This window comes from Physella acuta, unplaced genomic scaffold (genome assembly GCF_028476545.2).
Source record: "Physella acuta isolate Inbredline_101_S28 unplaced genomic scaffold, ASM2847654v3 ptg000168l, whole genome shotgun sequence".
NCBI lineage: Eukaryota > Metazoa > Mollusca > Gastropoda > Physidae > Physella > Physella acuta.
The window spans coordinates 760,845-773,048 of record NW_026731687.1 but is presented as its reverse complement, the minus strand read 5'-3'; the positions used below and the strand labels follow the sequence as shown (position 1 = coordinate 773,048).

Sequence of the window (12,204 nt, the reverse complement as noted above, 5' to 3'; positions counted from 1 at the left end):
GGGTCATTTACAGATGAGTATCTTTTTAGACTATTCTCTCTCCTTTACCCTCCCCCTTCATAATTTTTGCCCTAAAACAATTACAAAATAGCTGCTACCCCACATTTATCTCCACTCACAGAACAGTTAAAACACTAGCGCCCCACTCCCCCAGGTATGTGACTACATTTTATGTACAACCATATAACTTTGGTAGAAGCTCCTGGAAAAAGAGAACACAATAAGACAATATCCACTGGCATGACTAGAGATCAAACAACATCTAACTTAAATCTCTGCCCACCAAAAATCACATAAGACAATATCCACTGGCATGACTAGAGATCAAACAACATCTAACTTAAATCTCTGCCCACCAAGAATCACATAAGACAATATCCACTGGCATGACTAGAGATCAAACAACATCTAACTTAAATCTCTGCCCACCAAGAATCACATAAGACAATATCCACTGGCATGACTAGAGATCAAACAACATCTAACTTAAATCTCTGCCCACCATGAACCAATAGAATATCACAGAGAGGTAACAATATCATTTCAAATCAGATTTTTAAAAATTAATATCATTTAAAATTTGAGCCCTGACAATACTGACTAGATCTGAGAATCAATTGCAAAACAAGATAACATTTTTAGACAATGTGAGCCACTACAAATGGGTCCAATTATGTGGGAAGTCTACACAGCTGTGGCACCACAATCTTCTATGAATGCTATAGCACACTCAGGTTGAACACAATAAAAACAAAAACAGTTGATTTAGAGCTTGAAATGGTAATGTTACAGGGAAGTCATTTAAAAATAAATTCAATCTTTCATTGTATCTGGTTATATGTGATTATATTTAGATCTTAAGGTATTTACATTTTTGGTTATTTGGTTTCAAATTACTTTAAAAGACATACTGTAGTTAATGAAAATTCACATTTTTAAAAATTCCTGAATGATCACATATTTGTCACAATTGGTCAGATCTATATCACAGTAGCAGCAGTCCCCTGGCCAATCAGGACTCAGCTACAGGAATGTCATGGATGAGCCAGATACAGGTGGTAATGGAATCACAACCTGATTATTATTCAACAAGCAATAAAAACACGGCTGCCTAACTTCCTTGTGTTATATACTTTCATCTGAATCAATAACGTGAGATCCACCCCCATTATTTTGCTTTAGATCCTCATTCTTCACTTTTGTATGCATTTCTTCCAGTTCAAATTCCACATCACTCTCATTGTGATCTTGTTCAGCTTCCAGCAGGGCATATTGCTCTAGATGAGGGCCATGTCGCAGTACATTGTGCAGGTTGAAAAGCTTAAATCCCAGGAACACATCCAGGCCTATGAAGGCCACCAACACTCCAACCAGCAGAGGGAACAGACCTGTCATTTTAAAAGTTTGTTAGTGAAGTGGAGAAACTAACAGTGGTGGTGGGGGGAGAGGGGGCATGGTTTAAAACCTCTCACTATGGAGAACACCTGCACTAAAAGATACAGCTATTGGTGATGATGTACTCGTGTCACTTTATGTTTATCCATCTATGCTATATATATATATATATGTGTGTGTGTGTGTGTGTGTACATGAAAATATATATTCCATAATGATTTTAAAAGCAAAAAAATATTTTTAACCCCTCCACCTCTCCTAACAAATAAGTGCTGATACCACTGACTAGCACCTATGTTTATATCCATAGATAATTCAAATTATAAAACTAATTTACTGAAATGTTAACATACTTTCTGCCAAAACAAAACTTTTATAAGGGGCTTCAATACAAATATCATCCCATTCCTTATCTGTCAGCATTCGCTTTTGATAGACTTCATTAAATATGTGGAAGGGGCACATCTCATTAGGGCAGCCTGTTGATTAAATAATTTATTTAGTCATCACAGATTTGAGTTATTTTAACATACTATAGGCCTACATATTTTCAGTTTTATTCTTTAAATTTTTTCCAATTTCTTTTTTTCAACTGTTGTTTTGAAAGTTCAAACAAAAATACTTTTAACATGGTATAGTAAAGATGAGATATCTGTTGAAGTGAAACATGAGAAAACCATTGCACCAACCTGCAGCTACCAGGACATGAGGTGCTTGGGTTGTGCTGTTTCTATAGAACAGCCTGATCAAATGTTTGCCCTCGATCTGGTGTAGCTCCACAATGACAGCTGCTGCGTAGGGTACCTCAAGTCTTGTGTCCACCCCCAGGAGTGCCATTAAAAATCTCAGTGGTGACTCATGCTGGTCAGTGAAAATATACGTCGTTACAGTACAGTGGATAAGGTGGTAATAGAAAATATACGCCATTACAGTACAGTGGATAAGGTGGTCATAGAAAATATACGTCATTACAGTAGAGTGGATAAGGTGGTCAAAGAAAATATACGTCGTTACAGTACAGTGGATAATGTGGTCATAGAAAATATAAGTCATTACAGTACAGTGGATAAGGTGGTCACAGAAAATTTAAGTCATTACAGTACAGTGGATAAGGTGGTCATAGAAAATATACGCCATTACAGTAGAGTGGATAAGGTGGTCAAAGAAAATATAAGTCGTTACAGTACAGTGGATAAGGTGGTCATAGAAAATATAAGTCATAACAGTACAGTGGATAAGGTGGTCATAGAAAATATATGTCATTACAGTACAGTGGATAAGGTGGTCATAGAAAATATACGTCGTTACAGTACAGTGGATAAGGTGGTCATAGAAAATATACGTCATTACAGTACAGTGGATAAGATGGTCATAGAAAATATGTCATAACAGTACAGTGGATAAGGTGGTCATAGAAAATATACGTCATAACAGTACAGTGGATAAGGTGGTCATAGAAAATTTAAGTCATTAAAGTACAGTGAATAAGGTGGTCATAGAAAATATATGTCATTACAGTACAGTGGATAAGGTGGTCATAGAAAAAATTTGTTACAGTACAGAGAATAAAATACATGAATATTGGCTAAAGATTTCTGTACAGAAAATGCCAACATTTATCAAACCAAACCAAAGCTGGTTATGTAACAAATGAATAGAATAATTTTTGGGTGACGATGTATAGCAGTAAAAAATGTGCATGCAATTGTTTTAATAACAAGCTTTTATGTAATAATGCACTAAAAAGGGGAAAATAAATTATTTTCTTTAAATATATAGTAATATTTAAATAACTGTAAAGAAAAGCGTTGGTCACTATAATATGCATCGGGTACTTAAACTAATAGTTTAGAAGTCACCCAAGTTTTTCTTGATAGTAATTTAAATAGTAGTGTAGTAGTATATATTTAAAGAAAATCATTTATTGTCCCCTTTTTAGTGCATTAATACATAAAAACTTGTAACTAAAACATTTGTATGCAAATTTTTTTCAGTACTTTAAATTTGTTTATTTACTATAGAGTTGCATGACTAAAAACTATTGCGCACCAAATAAACATGATAAAGAGTAGTCAAGACTGCCAACTAATCTCAGAAAATTTTAATTAATCCATAAAAAATTACTTAGTCATCCAATTAAGTTAAAATTAATGTAATATTGCATTATCTTCAAGTCTTGACCCACATGCCAACTTTGAAACGAATCTGTCAGTTAGAAGTGCCCGAAATTTTGCTCACCCATTTCGCTCTATGACGACAGGTAGAAAGACAGACTGACGATAGACAGAGGAATCAAGTTAAATAAAAGCTTTTAAAAACATGGAACTAGTTGTATGGTCAGGGAAATATTTACTTAGTTAAAGATTCTACATCCATAATCTGTAAAGATTGTAAAAATTCAATCAGTAACGATTCAACAAGTGATTTACATAAATTGTAAAATAGCTGAGACTCAAGCCAAAAGAACCAACATTTTCTCAGTTATTGTGATGTTAACAAAGACATTGGTCACGTTAATGACAAATGTGTTTGTTGTTAGACAAAAGTAGAGAAAAGTTAACCAGACAATACTCACTGCAGAATACAAATACATCTTGTTCTGGCTGCCCTTCATCTTTGCTTGTATATTATTGATTAATGTCTCTAGCAATGTTCCTGTTTAGAATATACACAGAATTACAGCACATGTAGGATGTATCCATGGCACTTGCTAAAGAACAAGAGCTACACATTTTTTAGTAGAGTGTAACCTTTTTTTTTTTAATATTATTATTAAAATTAAGCAACAAATTTTTCAGTAATTTGGTGTAAGTATCAGATGGGTGTGTTCCACACATAAACATTCACACAACACTACAACAAATCCATCTTGTACCACAAAGCACTACCACAAATGACATCTAATACCACACAGCATTACAACAAAAAATGACATCTTGCATACAGCACTACAACAAATGACAACTATTGCCCACCACTTAAATACTTGGCATCCGCTGCTGTAACAGAAGCCTTGTTTTGTTTATAGCTGTACAGCTGCGTCTGAATGTCAGGGGTCAACCACTTGGGCTGCGTCATGTTGTGGCTGTTCTGTATCACATCAACAGACACAGTTTTAGTCACTTGCGGCTCAACATAAACTCAAATCATAGTTGTAATTATGCTCATTAGGATAATGTAGAATTTTTAAAACTCCCATTCATTGTTAGTCTTATGGGGATAATGTGCTATCTTTTTAAACAGAAAATGTAAATAATTATACAATAGATCACATATATGGTAAAACTCAACTAGCCGAAACAATTCTTCTACTTCTTTTTATTATCTTTTGGCTGCCTGATGAACATAAGGTCTAGATTATGCTTAGCCCACATACATAATGCATAGTGGCTATCACGGTTGTGTTACTAGCTGACCTTAACTGGAGCTTGACCTGGTTGTGGGTTTAAAACTTTGTCTGGCCTGTGTATTTTCAAGATAAGTCTAAACAACCTGTTTAGTGGATTTGTTTTTCACTTTTGTGCCAAACATTCTGAGCTTTGTGTTTCTTGATAGTGGATTAGAATCCCAGACAGGCTTTAGCAAGTTTACAGAATTTGTTGCCTTGCTGGTTCAGACCTTCATGTCTTGGTCAATTCCTTAGACACAAAACTTCCAAGGTAAGTTAACTGTGTCCCTTCTTTTAGCATATTCCTATTTATCTCTGTTTTATTAGTGCAGTTGTATAGAGAGAATTAGTAAAACTATTCCTCTAAGTTAGTTTTTGTATTGTCATCTAACATATTTGACATTACCTGACAGAAGACTATATCAGCCAAATAATGCAAGCTGGTAGCATTTATATCCATACCAGTAAACCTGCTCAAATTCAGCATAAGTTCCTAAAATAGAAGTAGACTGATATCAAGGAAAATCTGCTTGGTATCTAAAAACTATAATTTTACATTAAGATTACACAGTGAACAAACAATGATTTAAAAGAATGATAGAAGAGAAAGTACCTTCTGGAACAACAACTCCTGCTGAGAATCAAATGAGACTTCCACTTCTGATCTCAAGTCATTAATGTACTCACAACTTGATGAGGGTCTTAGCAGCTAAAGAAATTTAAGTTTCATATTTGAATTTTATTTTGTAACTATTATTTCTTGAAATGTATTAAATATATTTTTCGTGTGACAAAACTGGATTGTAAAACAAAAATTAAATAAACCGGATGTGATCTCCCCTAAACTTTCTCGAATATTCTTATATAAAACAACAGGGGATGGGAACTCGGGATATAGTAATGATTTTTAATCTATTTTAAATACATAAACTTTTTAAAATAAAATAGAATTTCATAGAAAAAAGTATTGCACACCAAGCGAACGCCGAATAAAGATGTTCATAATGGTGCGCAATATTATTAGTACTTTATAAATTTAGATGCGTTTTTGAGAAATCGGAAATAGCGTAAATTAGTACTTCCCGTCAACGGAAATTACTCAAAATTTAACAGAAGGTAGAGAATTAGATCTTTTACTTACATGTGAAATTTCATTTATCTATCTGAAATAGTACTCAAGTTATAGGCTTTTGAAAAATTCAAAGTAGAAAAAGTACCACTTCCGATTATCGGAAATCGCTCAAAAGTTGATACGGATCTACGATTTTGATAAAATACTTATATATGAAATTTCATCAACCTAGCTGTAACGGTACTCAAGTAATCGTGTTTACACACACACACACACACAGACACACACACACACAGACATACGGACAAGATTGCAAAATTATGTTTTTCCGTATCAGTGAGGTGTAAAACGTCGAGATTTGTAAAAATCTCGATTTTTTTTTTTGCACGATTACAATACTTTCTCTATACTACGTATATACGAGAAAGTAAAAATGAGTGTTCACCAACCCGATCCATGGATTTAGGCACAGAGTAAATGGGCACAGGCTGCCAATTGATTGAAGGCAAGCCCTGGACAGAGTGGTTCTGTCTGTCAGCTTGTGAGAACAGCCCAGCTGCTACACATTCTGCTGTCATCAGTGTACGAGCGTAATCTGTGCTTCTGATGGACACCTGCATTTAGAAGATTGTTACTTCGTGAATAGTTTTCTAAAAAAAGGTTGCATTGGATGAAAAGTGCTTACAAAATTACTAACTACTAATTAAAAAAAATTAAAAGAAACAATATCAACATGTGCATTACTGAACTAATTAAAAACGCAATGCTCCAGTTTTAAAAGCAATAAAAAATGTGAGTCTCCACAAGGAATTTAAACCACCAGCGTAAACAATCAAATAGACAGTATAGTGAGGATGTGGGGGCCTCACCTGGGTGTGGTTAAACACTTTATCAATCAGCTCGTCATACCAGGACTGTATAGACAGTATAGTGAGGATGTGGGGGCACTCACCTGGGTGTGGTTAAACACTTTATCAATCAGCTCCCCATACCAGGACTGCAAAAACTGGCCAAGCTCAAACCCTTGATTCATGCCCATCTGTTGATAACAAGAATACTTGTCAGATACTTGGTCAGAAAACAATACATGGGCAATAATGTGCCCATTCAAGAGTTGATTAACTGATTAACTGAAAACTTATTTTTACCGTGGTCAACTGCCCAAAACCTTGAGGCCAACTATTTTTATTTGGGTCATTAGGATATGTGCTAGTTTGACTACGGTCTCCATGGCGATGAATCTAAAAATAAGACATGATTTACTTATATTTAGCTCAGACCAAACTAAATAGTTTCAATTAGTTGACATAATGATAACAAAGCTTAAGCACAGTTCATAACAATCTTGAAGCAACCATCTTATTAAAGATGACCGACTGTCTTCTTAATATTACATGCTATTGAATGAACTATTTCTAGACAACCCTCCAACTTATTAAATATTTTTATTGTATACATTTCATCATTTTCTTTCTAGTACAAACTTAACATCTTATTAGATTCTTTGTATTCACTGAAAAAACACTAGTGCTTTCAAAATAAAATTTAAAAATGTAAATTAAAAAAAAAATCTTGACTGTAAAGGAACATAAAAATAAACACATCCTGTAATGAAAATATCCAGCAGTTTGTTTTATTTCAATTGTATATTGATTTTACATTAGCGATTACATTATGTTCAATTTATGATAAAAAAATGTACGACATTAACATTCATGTATCATTTATGGGTTCTATTAGTCACTTCAAACTGGCCCCATCGGTTTCTATTTGTCATCAGATGCTTGCTCTTGTTACAATACAATTTATGATCAGATATAAATCTGGTGGATTAGCTCACACATTTCTAGGTTTGTTTCTAAACAATAGGTTTAGTGTGTGTGTGAACACATTTTATTATTTCATGCTCTGTATCTTTCACTCTATAAAACACATGTGGGTTAAGGTGAGAGAAAAAAAGAATAACAAAATTATGATTTAAATAAATAAAATGTAACACTTTAATGAAATATTTTTATAGGGTAAATCTTTTATGAGCTCAACACACCTCTAAGCCTAACTATAAAGGAACCCCTGAACAGACTGACCAAAATACAACACAAAGACCTTAATGTCTCAATATGCTTGAGTGTCTTTGAGATGCAGGGGATTTAGATAAATAATAAAGTGGTGCAAAAATTGTGGTTACTCTTAAGTAAGTTCATCAGGTACCAAGAGGGAAAATAATTTATGCTATTTTATGCCACTTACCACCTGAACAAGGACCACTGTTGAACTCTCAGACTGTATTTTCCTGGAAAAGTTGAGCTCATGGTGGGTTTCCTCTATTTCTTTGGAGCAAGTTTGATCAAAAAACCCTGACCACAAAACTGTGGCTAACAGCATAGATGTGATCCAAACCATGCTCAAACTTTCTCAACTAAAACAAAGAATACGACTAGGTTCATCTCATAATTATAGAAAAAGAAATGATAAAGCCATATCTCATTGACAGTGATAGATTAATGGGCTGAACAGGAAGCCACCAATTTGCTGTTAACGACGATTATTAAAAATTGCCTATCAATTTTTTGTTTGTTGCTTACAATCTAAAAAAAAAGGTTTATGTCCAAACCAGAAGCTTTTTCCCTCTGTATTTAACACGTGCTCTCCCTAAAATAATAAATGTGTATTTGATTGACCTCGATTATAAAACATGATCTGCAAGTGTTAAGTAGACTGATCACATACAAACATATTACAAAGAGACATATCTATTATAACCCTGCGCCTTCCATTGGATTCAGAAAAAGCTTTTCAAGTTTACAACAGTAGGCTTATTTAGAAATGTATGGAGAAATGTTTTCAAATTTTGTTTCTATCTGAAGCAAATTTTTTGTATAGTTATGCTTAAGGTAAATCAAAAAATAATCAAGCACAATTTTAAAGGCACTATAGTTGCAATATCAGGTGATTAACTAGATTATCCTGCATTTGTACTCCTTAAGTCATGGAAGTTGTAATTGAATATTATTCACCTGTACATTTTACCATTTAAGCCCAAAAACTTTTAATCCAATTTAAAACACAAAAGACCTAAACATGTTTGTGTATTAGTAAACTAGTAGACAACAGCGTCACTAGACTAATTAAACTTTAGTCAGTCAACGTGTATTGCTAGTGTTTAAATACCCTGTAAATCTTCAAGATTGTTCAACGTAGGGTGGTTTAAGATATTCTTTTATTTTCTGTCGACCACACGAGGCTGCTTTTTAAAAAGTAATTTTTCGTCTGTTCTAATTGCGTGTTATATAGATCTATTCCTTCCTTCATTCCCAATGGGTTCAGACCCATATATTTTTCACATATTTGTGCGGATATCCAACCTTCAGTGGTGTAGAGAATACCAAGAGAGCCATGTGACACAAGAGTTAGCATGTATTAACTCTCTAGCTAAATTATCAGTACCCTTTTAATTCAAACAGGTGATGTACAGTTAACCTGTTTCAGCTACCTTGGTATATGAATGTATAGTGTATAATATAGTATGCCCAGCCACTTTTACTTTCCCTAACCTGGGTGGACTAAAAGAATGTTGTATTGACTTGAGCGCGGGATTTGAACTCAAAACTTGTAGGTGTTAGCAGTCAAACACTCTACCATTCGACCACACCATCCCTGTATTTATAGACATAGCCTACTGTAACTGACACATTAGGTCTACAATAATTATGGATCTAGATATAGGCCTAATTAAGATTTACTCATACTTTAACTAGTTTAAAACACTACAAAGTTACATACTAACCCCACTAAACTATGAAACTTGATGAACTCAACACTTTTCAGACAGTCACAGAGTACTGAGAATAGATCCAGAAATCTATAGTAGAAATTAAGAGATAAGAATATCATCAAATATGAATTGAAAAGAATCTAGTCTTAAATTTAGATCTAGAAATTTTATAACTACCACATTACATATAGAATATAGATGGTAGGACTGTTATAAATGTTATCTTAGGTATTGCATAGGTATGGATTGCAACGGGAATGAGAGTATGTGTGTTGTGAAATGATTTAGATTAATAAAAGGTTGTGACTGTGTGACGAAGTACGAAAGGATGTAATGTTTGAGGGTATGATCTGATTGCTAGGGGAAATAGATTAGGGCAGTCTTCGTCATGTTGTGTTATTGGGTAGATGTATTCGTCTGTCATTGTGGATATAGTTGTATTCATTTAACAGTGCAATAAACCAAGGAAAGAACCTATGCGGTTCTGTTGAGTGATTCATATCTGATCGTCATTGTCCATAAACCCATGTTGTACTACAAGGTCGCCCCCATCCTAAACTCACATCGTAACAAGGACTACTACTACTAGGGTTGTAGTTAGGGATAGGGATAGCAAGCTATGTGTGTATTTTCAAAGTATTTTGGTTAACTACCAGAAAAATAACACCCCTTTTTTAAGAAGATTCTATTATGATTATTATCTGACACTTATCTAAAAAATTCCCCCCCCCCCCTCTAACCTATGACGTATAAATTACAAATAAAATGAGTATTAATGGACCAATCGGAATACTCTCAAAATTATTCAAAAGGCCCATTAATTATTTTCAAAATTCTGTACGATATTACTAAAATAAATATAGTTATAAAAATATGACTGATTTAGTATTTTCGGTAACTAGGCCTGAACAAAACAAAATTTTAAAAGCCAAAAACAATTTGTTTGTGTAAAGATTCTATATTATCTCTGAAAATGACAACAAACATGGCTTAACTAAATCATGTGGTAAAAAAAAAATTATTTAAAAATTGTATGCGTATGAAGAGTAGAGGCCCCCAAAAATTTCAGCCAGGGGCCCCGCTCAAGCTTAATCTGCGAGAGTATCGTCGGTATCGATCTTGGAGATCCTGTGCATCACAAATGCTTACGACATATACTCAAAATAAGATGGCCAGACAAAATATCAAACAAAGACCTGTGGCAAATTTTAAAACAACAGCCAATAGAGAAAGATATCAAAGCCCGTAAATGGGGATGGATCGGAAACACGTTAAGAAAAGAAAACATCGCAAAACATGCATTGGACTGGAATCCCCAGGGGAAAAGGAGGGTGGGCCGGCCAAGGAAAACATGGATGAGAACGGTTGAGGAAGAGGCGAAAACAGCTGGGCTCTCATGGGCACAGATTAGAGGAGCAGCCCAAAACCGAGTCCACTGGAGATGTGTGGTTGCAGCCCTTTGCTCCCCAGGGGCCACAAAGGAGTGATGATGATGATGATTTATTTTATAATTATTTATTAATATCATCCATTAATATTATATATTATATATATATAGAATATAGGCCTATATAGGGATAAATATAAAAAAAATTAGGTAATCTATCGTTTTGGGTACGTAAAATCGCTCGCGGCTATTAATGTACGAAAACGTTACCTCATTATCAAGGCTGTAATAGAAGTATATTGTGATATGTTTGTGTCAAATATTATAGATAAATGAATAATAAACCTAAATCAATGGCTAAATATATCAATATAGGCCAGAAATTAACTTTAAACAGCAGTGTCTGCAAGCAAGATTTGCTATATAAATAGCAGCCATTTGTAAAATAGAGTGACTTCCGCCTGAATCTCACGCTTGAAGTCTATAAAAATAAAACTTTAACAAGATGGCTACTATAGTAAATGAGCATGGTTGTATCTGTTGGAAACATCGCTGGTGTTCATTTATTACTGAAAAGTTTTAATTCAATTGAATAAAAACAGGTACTTAAATGAAACAAGGAAATATTTTTGTATTTTTCAAAACATAAATCCTCCTCAAAATGTGAAAGAATTATTAAAATTTAAAGAGTCACCTGGTTTTCACATTACAAGTCGCGGGCGATTTTACGTACCCAAAACGATAGATTACCAAAAATTAATATTAAATATTTAATATAAATTAATAAATATAGGCTAGGCCTAAAGATCTAGACATACGATACAGATCTATATCTACCCCTATTAGATCTAGTATAATATCACTGACACTTCGACACGTTTGACAGTTAAATATTAAATAAACAATGGTTTACAGTTCGACATATTGTTGTTTTGAGTCATTGCTGTGTTGTAAGAGTTGATGGCCCATAGTTTAACAAAGTAACCGGATGTCTAATTTGCGAGTGCAACAATAAAAGACCGAAAAACTCAATAGAATTTTTAAAATGGAAGTATAATTTAAATTATGTTATAATTTGTCTTGGGATATTCATTTAAGTTTTACTGTAACAGTTGAAGACTAAGGGGCAACAACAAAATGTTATATTTAATTAGCATATTTTAATAATTAAATTTCCTTTCAGTATT

The 12,204-nt window shown here is 33.8% G+C and overlaps 1 protein-coding gene across 2 annotated transcripts; it reads right to left on the bottom strand.

Moving 5' to 3' along the window:
- Positions 1-362: 362 nt before the first annotated feature.
- LOC131936097 (prostatic acid phosphatase) lies at positions 363-11,985 on the bottom strand. 2 transcript variants are annotated; one of them, XM_059292953.1, is made up of 13 exons: positions 11,931-11,985; positions 9,643-9,717; positions 8,106-8,274; positions 7,004-7,096; positions 6,808-6,894; positions 6,305-6,469; positions 5,397-5,492; positions 5,190-5,276; positions 4,371-4,485; positions 3,971-4,050; positions 2,085-2,256; positions 1,749-1,874; positions 363-1,388 (listed from the first exon to the last, which is right to left on the bottom strand). In XM_059292953.1, the coding sequence occupies exons 3-13, from the start codon at positions 8,256-8,258 to the stop codon at positions 1,126-1,128; spliced, it is 1,437 nt and encodes a 478-aa protein (XP_059148936.1). In that variant the 5' UTR covers positions 8,259-8,274; positions 9,643-9,717; positions 11,931-11,985; the 3' UTR covers positions 363-1,125. The 2 variants fall into 2 exon arrangements, with proteins under 2 accessions (XP_059148936.1, XP_059148937.1); XM_059292954.1 differs by having other exon boundaries at positions 11,885-11,939.
- Between the last annotated feature and the right edge of the window lie 219 nt (positions 11,986-12,204).

Bases quoted from the DNA above. Each gene is read 5' to 3' on its own strand.
- LOC131936097 (XM_059292953.1), bottom strand. From the start codon at position 8,258: ATGGTTTGGATCACATCTATGCTGTTAGCCACAGTTTTGTGGTCAGGG. The intron at 5,493-6,304 runs GTTGGTGAACAC...AAATTTCTTTAG, and splicing joins TGCCTAAATCCATGGATCGG to CTGCTAAGACCCTCATCAAG. The intron at 1,875-2,084 runs GTTGGTGCAATG...TTTAATCAACAG, and splicing joins TCATGTCCTGGTAGCTGCAG to GCTGCCCTAATGAGATGTGC.